The sequence below is a fragment of the Pundamilia nyererei genome, unplaced genomic scaffold, assembly GCF_000239375.1.
Source record: "Pundamilia nyererei isolate P.nyererei 1_Seehausen unplaced genomic scaffold, PunNye1.0 scaffold00234, whole genome shotgun sequence".
NCBI classification, from domain to species: Eukaryota; Metazoa; Chordata; class Actinopteri; order Cichliformes; family Cichlidae; genus Pundamilia; species Pundamilia nyererei.
Genome location: NW_005187635.1, coordinates 665,570 through 683,955, shown reverse-complemented (window position 1 = coordinate 683,955; position 18,386 = coordinate 665,570). Strand labels below are relative to the sequence as shown.

Below are 18,386 nucleotides of genomic sequence, written 5' to 3'. Positions count from 1 at the left end.
ACAAAACCACCCGACAATAAAAACCAGCACTATGGTAAAAAGCTGTTTACAGCTCATGATCAGTTCTTGTTGTATTATTTTTCTATAGAAAAGACAGTACTAGTCATTCTGAGAACAGCAGGCAGGAAGAGACCACAGAAATAAATAAGCAGTACACTGCACCGTTGGTGTCTGCAGACACAGTGGTTAACACTGTAGTCGTCCAGACTTTAAAGAACAAAATGTTAACTCAGTTTCACAAAGTTGGCTTTTAATCCAGAGCTGCTGCAGTTTGCTTTGTGTTGCCTTCCCTCTTTAATGCATTAGACAGAGATTACTGAGACATGTGACCACACTTCACTTCTATGAACCTGAGTGAAACCTAAGTTTCACTAAATATCTGTCTTCACCACCATTGGTCTTTATGCTCTTTGCTTTTCTGCGTCTGTTGCATCCAGCCAGAGACATGACATACTTGTTGGAGTGCCTCTCTGGTGAGGGGGCCCCTTCTCACAAAAAAACATCCCTTCAGGTGATGAGGAAGAGCGCCATTCAGACCCACAGAAAAAGAAGAACGGTGTGTTTTAATGCTACGGTTCAAAAGGACACATGAGGTACAGATTATCTGATGAACCCCTCCACCTGGCTGTCCTTTCAGCCTTTTTGTGCGGCATGTCTCTTTGCAGATGTCCATGAGGTGGTGTGGCTTGTTTTCAGTGACAGTGACACTGGTCACAGCTGGGTCACAGCTGCTCTATCAAAGCCCTCAGAGCTTGATTGAATTTTAGCTGTTTCTTTGCATAGTCAATTTGAGTTGTGCACCTGCAATTGTGGTGTGTGTTGACCCCTGGGCAGGTGTGAGATATTATCAGTTTTGGTCTGTGTGGAGTTTCTCCCTCTCTGCAAGTATAGTAACATAGTCAGTTCATGGGGGGTTTGTTGTGTGCTTGCTTTGGGCCTAATTGGGTTACTGAGTTGAATGTTTAAACAGCCAACTGCTAAGCTTCTTAAAGTAGATAAGTAAAGGGAGGATTCCACTTTAGTTGAGGTACGTGTTTGTCTCTTTGCACTAAATGACCTGAGGCCATGCTGGGTTTCCCCCCCTTCCTGGGCCTCATGGCAGCGATAGAGGAATTTGTTGCGGTGCCATGTGAACGCTTTCTGGAAGGGGAACTAGTCAGACATCAACGCTGCCAATTGTGGTTTCACCAGGAAACTTGACTAAGAGCTAATTTAGTTGTTAATATTGTATGAAAAGGAAAAAGAAAAGTTGAAGCAAGGCAAAGCATAGACATGGAATAAAGAATGCTGAATATGGAGATGCCACGAAGGAAGAAATGAGAAAAACTTCAGATGACTCAGTATACTGAAAGGAGGATACTAGTGATTCACTGTGGAGACCCCCTAAAGGGTGATGGATGGACTCAACAAAAACAAGATGACAAATGAAATGAAACGTGTGCAGAAAAAACCTCCGCACGCACATCACGACAAACCAGCTTTGAATTTCAAGATGGATTTTATTGCAGCAGGTCAATAAAATATTACAAAGGATGCACATAGCCAGAAAAATATTTACGCCAAACCAGAAAGTGAACTGAGCCCCACCAGCCAAGTTCAGGCACAAATGTCCAACTGCAACATTTTCTTCTGTGTGTTAACTGGAGTTGCGAGTGTCGCTCTAGGTTCTGATGCTGTTGAGAGCTGCTCTTGGAGTTTCATAGTGGTTCTCTGACGAGGATCTCTTCGCTGGGCTGTCTCTGTACTCGGAGCACCCTATGTCCTTCAGACGGAGATTGGCCTCTTTTTGACTGGGAGACTTCATCTCCTCGTAGATAGGGGCCGGACTACGTGACTTCGCATTGTGGCGTGCTTTGCCCTGACAATCATTGAGCGAGGAAGAGAAGTAAAATAAAGACTTAACACACATTCTCAATTTCCTGTGTCAAAATCAAAGTTTGTCATTTTCTCTCAAGGCGACATCCTTAGTGGGAACTCTTAACCTGACCCTTTCTTGGAAAAAATAAAGGCCAATTTAAGCACATAATGTAAGTAAATGATACAAATTTGTTAAACTAAGAAGAAGAAGAGGGTTTTTGAAAGTGTTCTTCACTGAACTTTAAGACAAACATGTTGATAACTGGCTGCACAAAGTTGTGAAACCAGCGCGGTTTCTGTGGTGAGCTGCAGATCAGCCGTGATCTTAACAAACAGGTGCTGCTTGTGCTAATGCTTCAGTTAGATTTCACTCTCTTGCCCCTGTGTACGAGCATACTCAAGGTAGCACATCACAATCAAAAAAAGACACTCACTTTACATAACACACATCCAGTGAGGAGCAGGAGGAGGAGGAGAACGCCCACAGCTGATGACAAAACGTACAGCAGAGAGGAGTAACTGGAGCAACCGCACCAATGACCACCTGTGGAGAAGCAGAAAGAGGAAGACGTGTTTAAAATGTGAAACTCCATACCATTCCCCTTTCTTCAACATAGACACACAATCAGAATCAGAAGTCACTTCCTTCTTAGTTTTAAGCTGCAGTTTGAATAATATACCTCAAAAGGATATCAGATAGTGTGGAAACTTCTGCAAACTTTAGGATAAACAGCTCCAAAAAAAAAAAATCCCCTAAATGTTCATAAATAGGCAAATGTTATCAAACATCTGATAAGATTTGGTTTGCACATTAAAAGCAGGAGATATGCTAAGCAGCACAATGACCTTTAAAGCCTTAAAAACAAAGTGTACACATCCCTAAACCTGCTGAAGATTACAGGATATCTGTTTACAGAGGGGGAAATGTAGAACATCATGACAGAAATGATTACAACTTTAAAATAAGACTTCATTAGAATAAAAAACAAAAAGCTTTCAGTTGTTTCCAAATTGAAGATAAGCTTAAAGGATATAGTTCACACTACATTCAGAAACAACCCCTCAATACCAGATACCATCAAAGGAAATGAGTCAGAAATATTCCTGTTCTCATCACTAGCGCTATCAGATTGATTTGGTTAGCACCTTATTAAACTTATCTCACATGCACAATATATTAATTTCTGCTATTGTCTTTGTGTTATCAGTTTTTCACATGCCTACAGAGAAAGAAAAGGGCAAAAGACATTGGAACATTGTTGATGTGAAACTAATACAGACCATAAGCTTTGCTGGCTGTAAAAGCCCCACAGCAACACAGTGTTATTGATTACATCATCAGTGGCAGCTTTGTTAGTAAAAGCTAGAAATTTTCACAATTAGTATGGAAAGAAGTTTCATCTTGAACAGCAAATACCAGTCAGCTGAAGTCACCTGGTGAGAAACTCTCACTGTGATGTGACCCACCTTGTACAGAAATAAAGAATACACGTCTCCCTAGGCTGGTACTGCTATCGGGTTGACCGTGCAGAAGCAGCTGGCAGCTGTACAAAGCACTGTCTTCTGGCTGCAGCTGCTGCAGGGTGAGGTTGTAGGTGATGCCGCCGGGGCCGGGCGCAGAGGACAACTGGACCCTCTCAACAGGGAACTGAGAGGAGGAGGAAGAACGGCTGCTGCTGTGGTGCTGCTTTGAGTTGTACAGCAGCTCTACAGGTCCCCGACCCTTCTGCCTCTTTAGAATCACCCCCTCCACGGCCAAGCCTTCCCCACGTTGGGGGAGGCAGGGGAGTACCGCCGAACCCCCAGCACATCTCTCTATCACGTACTCTGGATAAGTGTCCACTGACTCAGGGACATCTCCAAAAGGAAAGGGAATAAAAACGATATAATGGATATGGGTGCCACTAGTAAGGATCAAGTTCCAAATCTGATTTTATTATGTGTATGAGTCTGGCATGATATGTTAAGGAGGAAATGTGCCATACTTAGGAAAAAACAAACAACCAGAACTGCTCTGTTAAACTTTTAAGATGTTTGAGGCACTGCTGAGACGCTATGTTACGCTTTTTACATCCCCAAAGAAAAAAAGCTTCATCGTAGTAGTAGTAGTTCATGTAATATGGTTTGGAAAGTGTAAGTGTAGTTTAATGCTAAACCTAAAATAAATCAAAAAGTACACTCACCAGCACCAACAAGGAGGAAGAATTCCGTCTTTGATGGTATCTTTTCATCTGCAGAGGAAAGATTTTCCACGACAAACTCGCAGTAGTAGCGGTCTGTGTCGCTGGCGTTCAGCTGAGAGATGGTGATATTCACAGAATGAAGGCTCGGGTCTCCACTGACGCTAATGCGGCTTTTGTCAGCAGAATTGTCAACTGTAAAGTCTTCCTTGGTGTACTTGAACAGCACTTCTTTATGATTCAGCCAGGTGCGTTTCAGGTAGACTCCCAAGGGCGATGGGTCCCTGTGTTCAATCTCACAGGGAAGAACGACAGATTCACCCTCATGCCGCTTCAAGAAGAGAATCTCACTGTGAGCTTTAGATGAAATTAAAATGACAAAAAAAAAGAAGCACATCACAAACAGAGAAGAACTAAACATAATTTATTTTTAGCCCAAATTTTCATAAAACTGGGGTATGCAAAATGTAAATACCAGCAATGAAGGTGTATGTGTTTGTATACGTATACAGACAGTATGCACCTAAACAAATGTTTCTAGCGAACGATAAGCTCTTTAATGCGCCGCTCTGTTGTACTACATGCAAAATGTGGTTTGGCATTTATTGAAATAAGGAAGATATTCACTGAAAAGGATGTTATTCTCAAACCAAACGGCATTATGTGACAGATTTTCAGGTTACCAGTTCCACCAACTGGCACTCTACGCCAAGATCACAAAGTGGTGAACCACTTCCCATCTTTACTTTTGAAAGAGTGCCTCTGACTCATGATAGTATTGTATAACATAATAAGGCTTTAGCTGTTACATGTTAAAAATTCAAAAGATCTCTCTACATTTTTTTCCGTTAAATGTATTGTTCAAATGCTTTGCAAACCATTCTAGTTGCTTTTTAATTTCCATTTTAGATAAGCATGTTTTAAAGTGATGGAAAGATAATTTTCACGTATTTTTTAAAACATTTCACAGATAATTACTGCAGTGGGGGGCAACAAATATATTAAATATGAAGAGTATTGTTCAGCAGAATGTAAAACAAATTGTTTGTTTGAAGTCTAGATTACAATCTATCATTGTAATAGACATTAGACTTGCCTAGTGACTATATTTCAATTTCACACTATAACAAAAGGCAAAAAAGTTCAATAAATGTGACCAGACTATTTTCACAGATTTCCAGTGCGCTCTTTTTTGCTTCTATCATTTTATCCACCAGCACTCCAAGTGACTTCAGATTCCTTCGCACAGAAATTACCCAAACCACTGTGCCGCATGCACAATTCACATTGAAAGAAAAACCAGTGATCAAACCACCACCAGCCACCAGCCTGAGGAACACAACCAAACTTACCAAACCCAATCTGCGTGATGACTACAGCCCACAAAAAAGCAAGGTATTGGATCCAAATCATCCTTTACATCACACACTTAAGATCTTGTGGGAAGCCACTGATGGAAACCATAACAGCAGAGATGCAAGTGTAAAAAACTGAATTTCAAGTGTGTCTTACAGTAAATGAAACCAAGAGGAACTCCATTAGCTCCACCTTCAAACCTCAAGACATTCACAAGAGGAAGCGCGAACAAATGAACATCACGACTGTTGGATCAGCTCCTCCTACAGCCATGAATTAAAGCATTTAACACCTCAGCTGAAACAGTTTAGGATCATATTGAGTATTTGCTGAGCACTGGCTCTAAAGAAAGAAGCAGCATGTGCTCTCTTTTGTCTTAACTTCAATTAACTTCAATAGCAGAGCTTCATTTGCATTAATTGGGTTTCACATGTTTCGGAAAAAAACTTTCCTCACATAGTATTTCTGTATGTCCCAGAGGAAATGATGCTGAAGACTCGTCCGTGAACAGGATGTGTCTGCTTTTTGATGATAATTTGCATCATTGGAGAGAGACTAGAAAATAGGTCCAGTGACTGAAGGGAGCTAAAAAGATATTTTATTACTGAAAAATTAATCAAGAAACTCAAGAAAGTACTCTGAAAACATTCAGATCTCAAGTTTTTACTGAAGAATGTAACAGCTTCAGTACATGTTAAATAAACTTGGTCTCAGCTATAAGACAATTGGATCATTCTTCAATATTAGCGATTCACCTTCTATCTACAGACAAAACTACCGAGTATTTCGTTAATCTAGATAAGAATCCTCATTGTTTCTGACTTATGGGGAATTCCAGTTATCAAAACATTCATCATGCTATTGTTCACATTCCAATTAGCAGATATAAGAAAAACAGAACAAATAGCACAGCAGTGTAATGTCATTTGAATGCATCAACAACTGAAGCATGGTAGAAAAAAGTGCATTTCGTGCAACCTCGACCTGCACAAACTAATTTCGTGCTCTAGATTTGTATCAGGAAAACCACAATTAGGTGTCAGAGGTGGCTTTATAGCATTTTTCTGAATAATGAGTCACAGTTTGAGAACTCGCTTTATTTTTGAACTGTTATCTTTACTTCAGTGGCTGAATGTGGATGCATTCAAATAAAAATCTATTAAGTAAATCTTAAGTAAGTAATACTTACTTAAGCAATTAAGTAAGTCTTACTTACTTAAGATTTACTAAATAGATTTTTATATGAAGACAGAAAACTAAACAGCAGTGATGTTTGTAGGGTTACTGAAGTTGGGCTAGCTGGTATATAATGATGTGCTACGTGACCGCTAGCGACACAGCTATGGTAGCATAATATAAACAAGCTAACTTTTTTCCACTCGATAAAAGTTTACGTGAGTGTTCTCGGTGGTCAGAAACAAATGTAATCGCATGGCAGGATGCTGTAAAAGGACCAAACTTCAGCCAGGAGAACAACTGAGATAATCCATCCACAATACGAGGTTAGTCATTCATATACTGCTGCATGGGCTGGGCTGTAGTTACATCCTATGGTTTTAAAAACTGAGCTTAAATAAATGATTAGTGGTAATAAAAGCCGAGAGAGGTCAACGGTGATCACTGACTTTTTTTAGGAGCTTTTTGAGATTAAATAGAAGAAAATACATGACATTAAACATGTTAACAACACAAAAGCCATATTAAACGCAGACTACTTTAGGCCCGGAAGTAGGATTCGTCACGTCATCACTTAATAATCGGTTTGCATGTCCACCATGACCGAAACCGGAAGTGACGTCATTTCGCGGAAATGTAGTTTTTTACCATCAGGACCTTACAAGTCTATACTTGTGTTTTTAAGTTATGTTTGACTTTATGACTTTCTGTGTCGTTTCTGGAATGCTTAGGATTCATATTGCACTACTGGAAATTGTTTATTTTGATGCATATGCTGTTGTTGTTTTTTTTTTGCAAATTTGCATTATAATACTTATTTTCGTTTTTCCTGCAGTATATAAAAATTGGTGTATTTCAAAAATAAAACTATGAAGACACTTAAAATAAATTTCCTGTGGTGGGAAACTATTTTGTGCAACTGTTTTGTATTTACAGATAAACCTCTTAAATTTCTCTAACTAGAAATATATGTTAAAAACACAAAAACGATTTTAAATTTTTTGTAACTTTTTTGCAATTTATGTAATTACTATACACTTAATGCATACATATCATTAAAATTTGGGCTATAATGGTTTTATTGATGTATATCAACTTGAAATGCTCCCAAAAATGGCACTACAACATGTAAAAATATAAGCTCTGGCGGACTTGGTTCTATGGTAGGTCTTAAAGGGTTAATACTGTATTGTACACCAACTACTCGATGGCAGGTGAAACAAATACCTTGATGAACTTTTGCACCTATGTGCAATAATGTGCAACAGAAGAGTTAAAAACGGTAAGAACAAAAGTACCTAACAAGTCAAAACAAATTTGCATGTAAAATAACTCTGAACAGAAGATTCATGTGACAGGTGAGGAGCGGAAACAATACAATATTTAACCGGAAGCCAACAGAACTGCTGAAGGACTAGTGTGACGTGACTAACAGAAGGACTTGAAGTAACTTATTACACTAACAGAAATTAGATTCCACTGAAAGTCAAGGTTTTCACTGTTTCACTATTATTTCTATGTTAATCAGCAGTAAATCACAATTCTGACCTTAACTTGGGTTAACATGCATTTAGTGATCATGAAGTTGGGGTTAAAATCTGACTAATACTCTCTGACGGAGCAGTGACTCGTAGAGGGGCAGATAGTTTCTCAATGCCTACAAGCATGAACACGTGGATGTTATAAACCAGAACGTATTTTTTTTTTAGACCCGTTAAAGAAAACAAGTGTCAACAGAAAATTTCAATTATTTTTATTAAATTGACATGTATTATTTCTGTACTTTATATGACAGCTTATATTTATTTTACTATCTGGAGAGAGAAATAAAGCATCTGATACAGAAAACCGTTATGACATGAATAAGAAGCACATGTTAGACAGACTCATAGCTATGCACAAAGAACACATTCACCTGAAATCCAATAGCTTGGTCTAAACATGAGCCTGATGGTTCAGATATTCTCGATACAATTTTATGTTCAGGAAAAAATGTGATATTGTTTTGGAGAATGTGTAAGACAGCAAGGAGAAGAAAAAAAATAAATAAATTCGAGTTTAGCCTAAATTTTACTGCTATATAAGACTAATCCTGAAATCATGGTGTTTTTCCCAAAAACACTTCAGGGGAAATTCATATTATCATTTTACTTATTACAAGGAACAAAAACAGTGATGATTCTTGAGACTGAAGGGAACTTCCCAGAGGAGAACAATCACGTTGGTGTGAAACATTTGACAGAAATTCTTTAATGTCAATGTGCAAAGTTAGTAAGATGCTGGAATTTACCTAGCAAGCACAAAAACTAAGAGCAATCAGGTTAGACACCACTTGCGAAATCAGGGTGAACTGACCCTTTGACAGAAGCCCCGGTGACACTGGCAGCCCATCCCACGACTACTTACCATGTTTGTAATTTTCAAACTCAGACAGGACAAGAGAGAGAAACTCAGTGCACATTTCAATGTCACTTCAGGCATAGCTCTTCTGACATCACACTAATGAGCCACAACCTTGAAACCACTCACAGATGAAGTGACACTAATCATCTTAAAATCTGCTGCTGGGAGACGTGTAGTCCAAGTGTTCATGTGCTGTGGCTGATTGGTGTGAAATTTAATAATACAAGGCCTAACATCCACATGTAGAGGATGGAGCCACACTAGAACATCATCAGGTACTTACTGAGTTTTAACTGACCTGTCATGCCAGCTGATTGGGTTTTAAGGCTGAAAAGCTGATATGGATGGGCTACAGACAAAAACAAATACAAAGCAGTAAGTGATATGGGCAGAGGAAACACTGTGCCACATCAAATACCTACAAGCACTTCTTTTTAAAAAACCTGCTATTTTTTGTTTTTAATCCATATATGCACTACACTCAGATTTGCACACCTGTGGTGTCTGTTCTTTCACGGATTGCTTTATAGACAGCAATCTGTAACAGGATAACCCCAGATGTCCGACAACTATGATACGTCTAGGATTTAAAACAAAACCACGCAGCAACACAGGCCAGCACTGTGGTAAAGACCAGCCAAACAAAGTGCTTTTGAAAATTATAATAGGCATTGATTTACTGTCATTTTAGAAATATAATGTTAAGGGGTTAGCAGTGGTCACAAGAAGACCCTCAGGTGTCTGTTCTTGCATTTTATTTTTCCTATAGAAATGACAGTGCTAGTTACTCTTTAAAAAATAAAAACTGCAGGGAGAAAGAGACTGCAGAAATAAGCACTACGCTGCAGACAGTGATTAACACTATAATGAAGTCTAAAGTAAATAGCAAAGACCGCACCTTAAAAAACAAATATGTTAAACTCAGCTGCTGCTGTTGGCTTTGTTTCGCTTTCCCTCTTCAATGCATAATAGAGATGACCACGACAGACACCAACATTATTAAAGCAGTCAAGCGTGTGTGTGTGTGTGTGTGTGTGTGTGTGTGTAGGAGTTAATGGGTCAGAAATGAAACTTAGCTTTTCCCTCATTGCAGACTGGGTGTACTGCAACTGTATTGCTTAATTTGCAGTTAATTCCATCATATCACAGGTACCATGCAGTATTTTGGAACATAAAGTTAGCCAACATCTCAGTTTTTGGCTGGAAGTACACAAACTCAAAGCATGTAAAATCTTAAGCTACTGAATTTATGTAAAGAAATTTTTTTTAAATTTATTTTTCATAATCAGTCTATTATTAAGGCAATGATGGATGCACTCAACAAAAAACAGATGATGGCAAACTTGGTCTTTGTCTACCTGATAAGATTCTGCCATTAAACAAATCCCTAAGCTGTGCAGAAAAACAAAAGACATCAGTACAAACCTTCATGACTCACCTCCACGCACGTCAGGACAAACCAGCATTGGATTTCAAGATGGATTTTATTACAACAGATTGATAAAACATTACAAAGGATGCATACAAGTAGACTTAGGACCAGGAAATATTTAAATCAAACCTGAAAAAAAGAATAAAACTAGAGCCTGATGAGTCATGGAGTTTATAGACTACGTAACTGGAACCAGTTTCTGAGACCCTCACCAACCAAGGTTGGGGACGAATGTCCAACAGCATCTAAGCATGCTGTGAGGGCCTCAATCATTCCACCAAAAGAAATAAACAAAAATATGATTAAATGTTTACAAGAGAAACTTGCCTTTGTAAGGAGTTGGTACGTTCATGAAACTCCAGCAGCTTCAAAAGAAATATGAATCATTTAAACACACTTCACTTCTATGAACCTGAGTGAAACCTAAGGGGAAAAATATATCCTCACATGTAATTAGTTAACAACGTTATAGTTGTTAAAAACTTATGTGGTGTTTGGCTCTTTTCAAATAAAGATGTTACGTTAAATGTCCATGTGTTCTAACAAATATTTGTCTTCACCACCGTTGGTCTTTATGCTCTTTGCTTGCAGCTAGGTTTGAAAAAGCACAAGGGTGATAGAAAGGTGTTAACCTCAAACCTAATGTGCAGGTTGCTTTGCTGCTTCAGTAGCGTCCAGCCGGAGACATGACGGGAGGCCTCATACCCATGGGAGGGCCTCCCTGGTAAGGGGGCACCATGGGAGGCCCCTGCCCATATGGAGGCATCCCTCCAGGCATGTAGCCTGGCATGCCCTGAGGAGGGGCACCATACTGACCTACAGAGAGAAGAGCACGGAGTGTTTTAATGCTACTGTTCAAAAGGACATCTGATCTCACCTGCTGTGCACCATACACCTTCCTGTCCAAATCTACAAAATTCAATTAATTATATTTTTCAAACAGCCAAATATACTTGGTTTTTTCCTGTTGCGGTTTCTTTTTTTAAATTAAACACCTACTTGACAGAGACTGCTGAGAAAAAGCTTTCAATGAAATGTGAACTAAAATGCTCCACAGACAGGTAATGAGCATAAGCTGGTAGAACAGTGAGTTACACAAAAAATGAGTTTGCTAGAACAGAAACAATTCTGTACACTGCCAAAAAAAAAAAAAAAAGGATTTACTTACCATGTATGGGATGCCTCATGCCTGGCTGCTGTGGTGGCAAGCCTTGCTGTGGGGGCATTATACCCCCCACAGCTGCCACTGGGGGAGCAGCCACATGGGCCTGACCAGGTCTTGGTGCAAGACGCTGGTAACGAGGAAGTTGGGCCTTCATCTCTTCCTGTTGGCAGGGACAATGCACAGAACAAACATTCAGACTAAAGAAACTTTGTTATGCCCCTTTACAGTACAAAAAAATGATGAGGAACTTGTACCAATGTTGACGTGCCCTGATTTCAGACTGAGGATGTTCAAGTTCAGAATCATCCTTTAACATAACCACAAAAGAAGAACTACTAAGTAGTATTAAGGATGTGCAACCAAAGTGTTTAGCTTCAAACATATTCTGAATATATAGCTGAATTATGATCAAGATATACAGAATCAAGCTGGTGGTCAAATACTGCACCAGTCTATTATTGTCTATTGCCCAATGTGCTATTATAAATATGTATCAGTCATTACTTACTGTGAAAAGGGCAAAATAGAAAGCTCAAGCAACTTACCAGTGAGATATCCTCATCAGGGTGGATCAACTTACTAGTTGCACTCGTGGTGGTGAGGGTAGCAGGCTTACTGGTCACTGTGGCTGGGGGTTTGGCCACAGTGCTGCTAGAGGGATTAGAAGAAGTGGAAGAAGAAGAGACAGAGGGCTGGGTGTAGGCAGGGAATGTTGCTTTGGGTGGGTCAGTGGAGGCAGCTGTGCTGAGGGAACTTGAAGCTCCTGCGACTCCTGGAACAGTCTGCTGGGCCTGTGCAAAGACACCATACATATAACTGATTTTTTTAAATTAATAATAAGATACTAGCTTAATGTTGCAATATGCAAAAAAGGAATGAAAATAACCCCAAAATAAATTCATTTAAAAAATTACAGTGAAAAGATGACATCTCAGTAACAACATTAAAAAAAATGGAAAAGTTAACTAATCATTTGATTTAAGCTTTACGTTTTAAAGCACTGTAATGTACAAGTGTATTATGATTTGGTTACTCTGAAGCTTAAATATACAAATTACACATGATTTTAATAATCCCAATTAATTTGTTTCCATTTTATTTTAATTGGAACAAAGCTGTTGCGCTATTTTGTCTCAACCACAGTGCAATTTTTACATTAAATGGAGAAGAACTAGAAGTATCTATAGCACTTCAGATGGGAAGAACTCGGGTTAAGGGAGAAAAATAAAAATCTTGCAAAATCTGTTGGGTACTAATTGCATCATGCTCCTGAGGTTGAGAGAGAGTGGAAGATTCTAAATAAAGTTCTTCTCATCTTAGGCCTATTTTAACTAAAGCGCATGCACACTAATGAAGCTCACAAACAAAACATGTCAGTTCTTGTCAGAGATGCCCATCCTGTGACACCAACATCATGGCCAGCATGGCTATTTTGGTGCACAAGTAGACTTATGAAGCAAATATGGTTAGTATCCAGCCATGTTTAAGTTTGCAAATTCAGAATTTACAGGCAGTGTTAATAAATATTCAACATGCAGCTGCCACAGAGCACAGAATCCTGTCTGTGAGCATACTTGTAGCATATTAGGAAAGGGAGGCTGGGGAGACGCAGACTGAGGGTCTGCAGATGGAGAGGAGACAGCTGCTGTGCTGCTGTGAACACCAGAGCCCATCTGCAGCATGGTGGAAAGGAAACCACAGCGTTTGCATGTAACATGTCTACAATGTTTTTTAATCTGAATTTTACCCTTTACAACATACTCTAAACAAGGTTAGAAAGCGAAGGGACACATCAGAAACAAGAACAAATGGGAAATAAAATTTTCCCCCTGGTATACAAGACTAATTTTAACTAGCTTATCTAAGTGGGGTTTCTTTTATGTTCTACTTCTGACGATTTGTTTATCAATCAACCAGAAATGTAGCAAATATGAGCAAGTGACACAGATTCCAAGCCTAAATTTTGAGCCTGGAAAAATCCTATTATGTATACAACGACATCATAAAACACCCTGTTGACGGTTTAATTCCAGATAAAGTAAACTGCATTAACAACATGAGACCTAAGAAAACAATAACATCTCTTTGAGGCAAATGTCTAAAGAAGTCACTGCATGTGTGTTAGTGGGGTTACAATGCCCACCTGTGCTGCACTGGGGAAGAGAGGTTTGGTGACAGCTGGCTGGGCCGCTGGTGCGGCTGGTCGAGTGACTGCAGGGGCTGGGGCCATGTGAGGAATTCCTGGCCTTGGGGGTATGTGGGGTGGGACTGCTGTAGGATGAACCGGAACCAGGATCAGAAGTGTTTACATGATCACATTTGTCAAATTTAGTTCTTTGTGTAATATAAGTTCAATGGTTGTTTCTGAAATGCAAGCACAACTCACCCGGGGGTATCCCTGGCATCATTGGGGGCATCATCCCTCCCATTGGCATCATACTGCAAAAAGCAGAGACCCACAGAAAATTGGACACACTGATCTGACAGTGAACTACAGTAAAACTGCATTTCAGTTAGCTCCATGGTTGTATTATCCCTACAGACAAAACACTGGATAGTAAAGTTACTATTAAATCAAAAGTTAGTAAATGAATTACCCTGGTGGCATTCCAGGCATTGCAGGAGGCATGCCATGCATCATGTGAGGAACACCGGGCATCATAGGAGGCATTCCTGTAACAACGGGTTAGAGAAGATTTATTTAGCAATAACTCATCATGCCACACAAACAATCAAACAAGTAGGCAAATAAACACAGCAAAAGGATACACATACATAAACTACATTTTCACAGGCTCCATTTAGTTTCTTGAATGATTTCAGTCGTATATTTAGATATTTGTGGCAAAAAACTGAAGGAGTGTGTTAAAAGCATACATGAGAGATCATCTATAGGGTTAAAATAGATACAACCGCTGAACAAAAATTATTTGTTGGTGCTCTCTGGTGGACAAACTGCATTAATACTGTCAACTTTTTAAGAAGGTAGCTAAAAACTTACAAAAATACTAAGATATATACTGAGGTGGATTTGTTGGTTAATTACGGGTCATGCGTGCCCAACAATTACATCAATTATCTGAGATTGTTGATGAATTTAGAGACACATCCAGCAGGAATGTGTTATGTAACGTGCTACAGAAATCAAATTCCCATGTCTCCTTAAATGCAGCTGTGATTCAGCAGTAAAATCCATCTAGCAAAAACATTTAAAAATATTGTGAATTTGTGGATGCTAGATTTCCTAGCATTAGAATTACAATTCAATTGGAAAGAAAAAGAATACTTTTAAACTGAAATAAACCTGGAATGAACTTGAACTTCTATCGACTGGCAAAAGGAAATGAAAAGGATGTGAAGGATGGCGACATGAGAAAACTACTGCAAAACAATTCAACACAATAACGGTTTTAGATAAAAAGCAGAACTGCAACTGGAATTAAAAGTTGCTCAGCTGCGAAGCCCGTTTCATATGTGTAGTTGATGCATAGATTTTTAAGTTTGTAAAAAAATAAAATAAATAAAAAACCTTGCCTTGATATCCTGCAGGAGGAATCACTGGTGCTCCAGCCACAGGAGGGATCCCAGGTTGTGCCATTGGAGCAGCATAGCCTGCCTGGGCCTGGACCACAGTGACCTGCTGAGCTGACGGTCCAGCTTCATCATCATCAGACTCATCAGAGTCATCCTGATTGTTTGACTTCTTCTTTTGACTCTCTGAAAACAGAAAATGTTGACACCTAAGCAAAATCTTATGTAACCCATACCATAACATTATATTAGATTACTAAGACTCGTGCATCATATTACAAACCCCATAATATAAACCAGGTTTTAGTCAACACAAGCACAGCCCTTACATAGGTGAACAAACCTTGTGATTTCTGTTCTAACGTTCGCCTTCGTTCCTGCATGTCTTTATCTGGAATTCCCTCCATGCCATAGATTTCCAGCTCGATGTCTGTTCTTCCTGGAATTGCATTTGGTACGCTGTCAATCGTCTCTTTGTGCACCTGAAAAATATGCAAAGTGAGTCACCACAAACTCGAATAACTACTCGATTACCTGTAACTAATGTGTGTGTTTTTTTTAAACAAAGATGCTACAAATATTAATATGGTTATTAATAATTAAAAACCCATACCTGCATGCAATGAATAGCCAAGCCTGGGCCAGTGTACAACTTCTTGTGGCAAATGTGGCATTTAAAATGTTTTGCCTTTTGATGCTGAATGAGGATCTTTTCATCGTCGAAGTCTCGATTACAGTACCTGGAAACTGAAGTTAAGGGCTGCCCAGTAACACTGCACAAGATCGAAATTCAGCGACCATACAAGCCGGCAAAATAACATAATAACTGCTTAACATAACCATCACTCTCAGCGACTAAGTAGCGCAAATCGTCTGGTTACACAAATCTAAAGACGGATCAGTCCTGAAGATTGAATCATAAACGAAGCTAAATGCTAACATAGCCGTTAATATCCAAGGTATTATTCGATTCCTGTAACCAGCACCACGAACCCAAACTCTACTAGAAATGAAATACAACCGATACCGAGTATTTTACAGCTTTAAAAATATCTCATTAAGTAAAAATCAACCAGCAAAACTCTTAAGTTCGTGAGTGCCAGTCGCTAATGCTAACGCAAGCTTTAGGGCGTCAAGAGGCTAGTTTGGGCCTTCCCTTTGTCGAGCTAACATGTAGCCCCTCGTCTTTCCACAGCGGCATTTTGTCGTCGAAACAAAAAGGATACCAGCACCATGGCTTCATCTGCTTCTTCTTTTTTCGCCCCATTTTATGAAATACTGGAAAACCGGTATCAAAACTCTAAACACTTGTCTTATTATCTGTTTGAGAACAGCATGCTGTAATCCCGTGACAAGGCCGAAAATGGCGCTTCAATGGCGGAAGTTGTAACGAACGTATTCTCGCGCGAATACGAAATGAGCGTCACAGGCACGCCCAGAGGTTCAAAACAGGAAGCACGGTAGGCAGGATAGCCGACAGGTGAAGTAAATAACTGATTTCACTGCAATGAAATATTCTGGCGAACCTTTGGTGCTGGATAGCACTTGGAGACTTAAAATGAAGTGTGTCTCATTCCATCATTCCTTCATAGCAAAAACACTCCCCGATGGACAGACCTCCCAAAGCCAGCTCGCCATGTAACATGCAACTGTCTTGATCATGGCTAACACACTGATGTCTCACGAAAACGTTCATGACTCACGAAGTCTTAAAACAAGAATATTAGCAGATTGGGCTGATGGTCAATGATGTCTTATTTGGAACTTAACTTACAGGACGGTTTTTCTCTTTACATATTATTTATTCTAACAGATCCCTTTACTGAAATAACTGCTGACATTTTCTTGTATTGCTATAACCATTGTTAGAAGCGTTTATCCACCAACATATTTAAAAGCTTTATGGACACTAAAACATTGTTCATGATTGACTGGCAACTGTAACCCAATAAATGTGCAAAGATCTACTTTCACCAGAAAGATGAACTAAAGTTATCATCATGATAGGTATTACGTGTTTCATATATTTTTAACAAGATTAAAAACAAGAAGTAATGATATAGCTGCATGGGCACAGATTACAGCAGGGGGATTATATCATCAATAAATAGCTGCCACATTATCCATATTTTTCTTTTAACCAGTGTTGACTTTTTTCTTGTTGCGTGGAGTCTAGAGGTTTCCATCGTATAAATGGAAAAAATATATACTAGGTGTAAAAACTACAGTTTTGTCGATAACAAAACTGGCTTTTGTGCGCCACTTTTGCATCTGAGGGTGGTTTTTATTTAAAAAATGGTTTTACTATAATGAAATTTAATATACTTATATTAATATAAGGTCTGTGGGACTATTTTGATGTAGTTCTAAAGTTTTGTCACAGGATGGTGGTGTTTTCTCCTGCATAACATGCAGTCATTCCAGTAAAATGTATACAGAACCAAAAAAAATGCTTTATCTTCAAGATTATGTTCACGTAGCCAGACAGCTAAATATCTATACCTTTTGCTATTAAGTTGTTGCAATGCCAGGTGTATTTACAGCTAGGTCCATATATATTTGGACACAATACAAATACAATTATTGTTATATAATGGACATGGGCATAATGTGTAGAGCTTTCATTTGAGGGTATCCACATTCAAATTGGATGAAGGATTTAGGAGTTTCAGCTCCTTAACATGTGCCACCCTCTTTTTAAAGGGAACAAAAGTAATTGGACTAATTGGCCCATGTATTTCATGGGCAGGTGTGTGCATTCCTTCATTATGCCATTAATGTGGTGCTTGCATTTGGAAGAGTTCGCTGTCAACAGACAATATGCAGTCAAAGGAGCTCTCCATGCAGATGAAAAAAAGCCTTCCTTTAACCTCGAAAACAGAATAAACCATCAGAGAAAGACAACAGTGGTGGATGATCAACAAAAGCCAACCAAGTGAACAACATTCAGAAGGTATCAATATCCAAGTCCACCATAAAGAGAAGACTACATGAAAGTAAATACAGAGGGTTCGCTGCCATCTGCAAGCCACTCCTAAGCCTCAAGAAGAGAAAGGTTAAATTTAAATTTGCTTAAATAGAAATGAAATGAAAAAAAAAACAACAACAAACAAACCCCAAAACAAAAACAAAATCCATAAAAAAACAACATAGTCCTGAAAAAAACATTTTTTGGCAGATGAATCCAAAATCAACCTCTACCAGAATGATGGCAAAAAATGGAAGAGCTCATGATCCAAAGCATACCACATCATCTGTAAAACATGGTGGAGGCACTGTTGTGGCT

At 39.0% G+C, this 18,386-nt stretch overlaps 2 protein-coding genes across 5 annotated transcripts; both read right to left on the bottom strand.

The window, feature by feature from the left end:
* Nucleotides 1-1,479: 1,479 nt before the first annotated feature.
* LOC102203680 (uncharacterized) lies at nt 1,480-10,276 on the bottom strand. Of its 3 annotated transcripts, none has more exons than XM_005748964.2 (5): nt 9,271-10,276; nt 4,041-4,394; nt 3,325-3,714; nt 2,292-2,401; nt 1,480-1,858 (listed from the first exon to the last, which is right to left on the bottom strand). In XM_005748964.2, exons 1-5 carry the CDS (start codon nt 9,275-9,277, stop codon nt 1,661-1,663), a joined length of 1,059 nt encoding a protein of 352 aa, XP_005749021.1. In that variant the 5' UTR covers nt 9,278-10,276; the 3' UTR covers nt 1,480-1,660. The 3 variants fall into 3 exon arrangements, with proteins under 3 accessions (XP_005749021.1, XP_013770333.1, XP_005749020.1); XM_013914879.1 differs by having other exon boundaries at nt 9,256-9,313; XM_005748963.1 differs by lacking the exon at nt 9,271-10,276 and adding an exon at nt 5,390-6,548.
* A 161-nt stretch (nt 10,277-10,437) lies between these two features.
* znf207b (zinc finger protein 207, b) lies at nt 10,438-16,509 on the bottom strand. Of its 2 annotated transcripts, XM_013914878.1 has the most exons (11): nt 16,327-16,509; nt 15,714-15,840; nt 15,444-15,582; nt 15,104-15,286; nt 14,167-14,242; nt 13,956-14,008; nt 13,713-13,840; nt 13,144-13,242; nt 12,115-12,360; nt 11,573-11,729; nt 10,438-11,220 (listed from the first exon to the last, which is right to left on the bottom strand). In XM_013914878.1, the coding sequence occupies exons 1-11, from the start codon at nt 16,365-16,367 to the stop codon at nt 11,069-11,071; spliced, it is 1,401 nt and encodes a 466-aa protein (XP_013770332.1). In that variant the 5' UTR covers nt 16,368-16,509; the 3' UTR covers nt 10,438-11,068. The 2 variants fall into 2 exon arrangements, with proteins under 2 accessions (XP_013770332.1, XP_005749024.1); XM_005748967.1 differs by lacking the exon at nt 13,144-13,242 and having other exon boundaries at nt 16,327-16,506.
* Nucleotides 16,510-18,386: the final 1,877 nt, after the last annotated feature.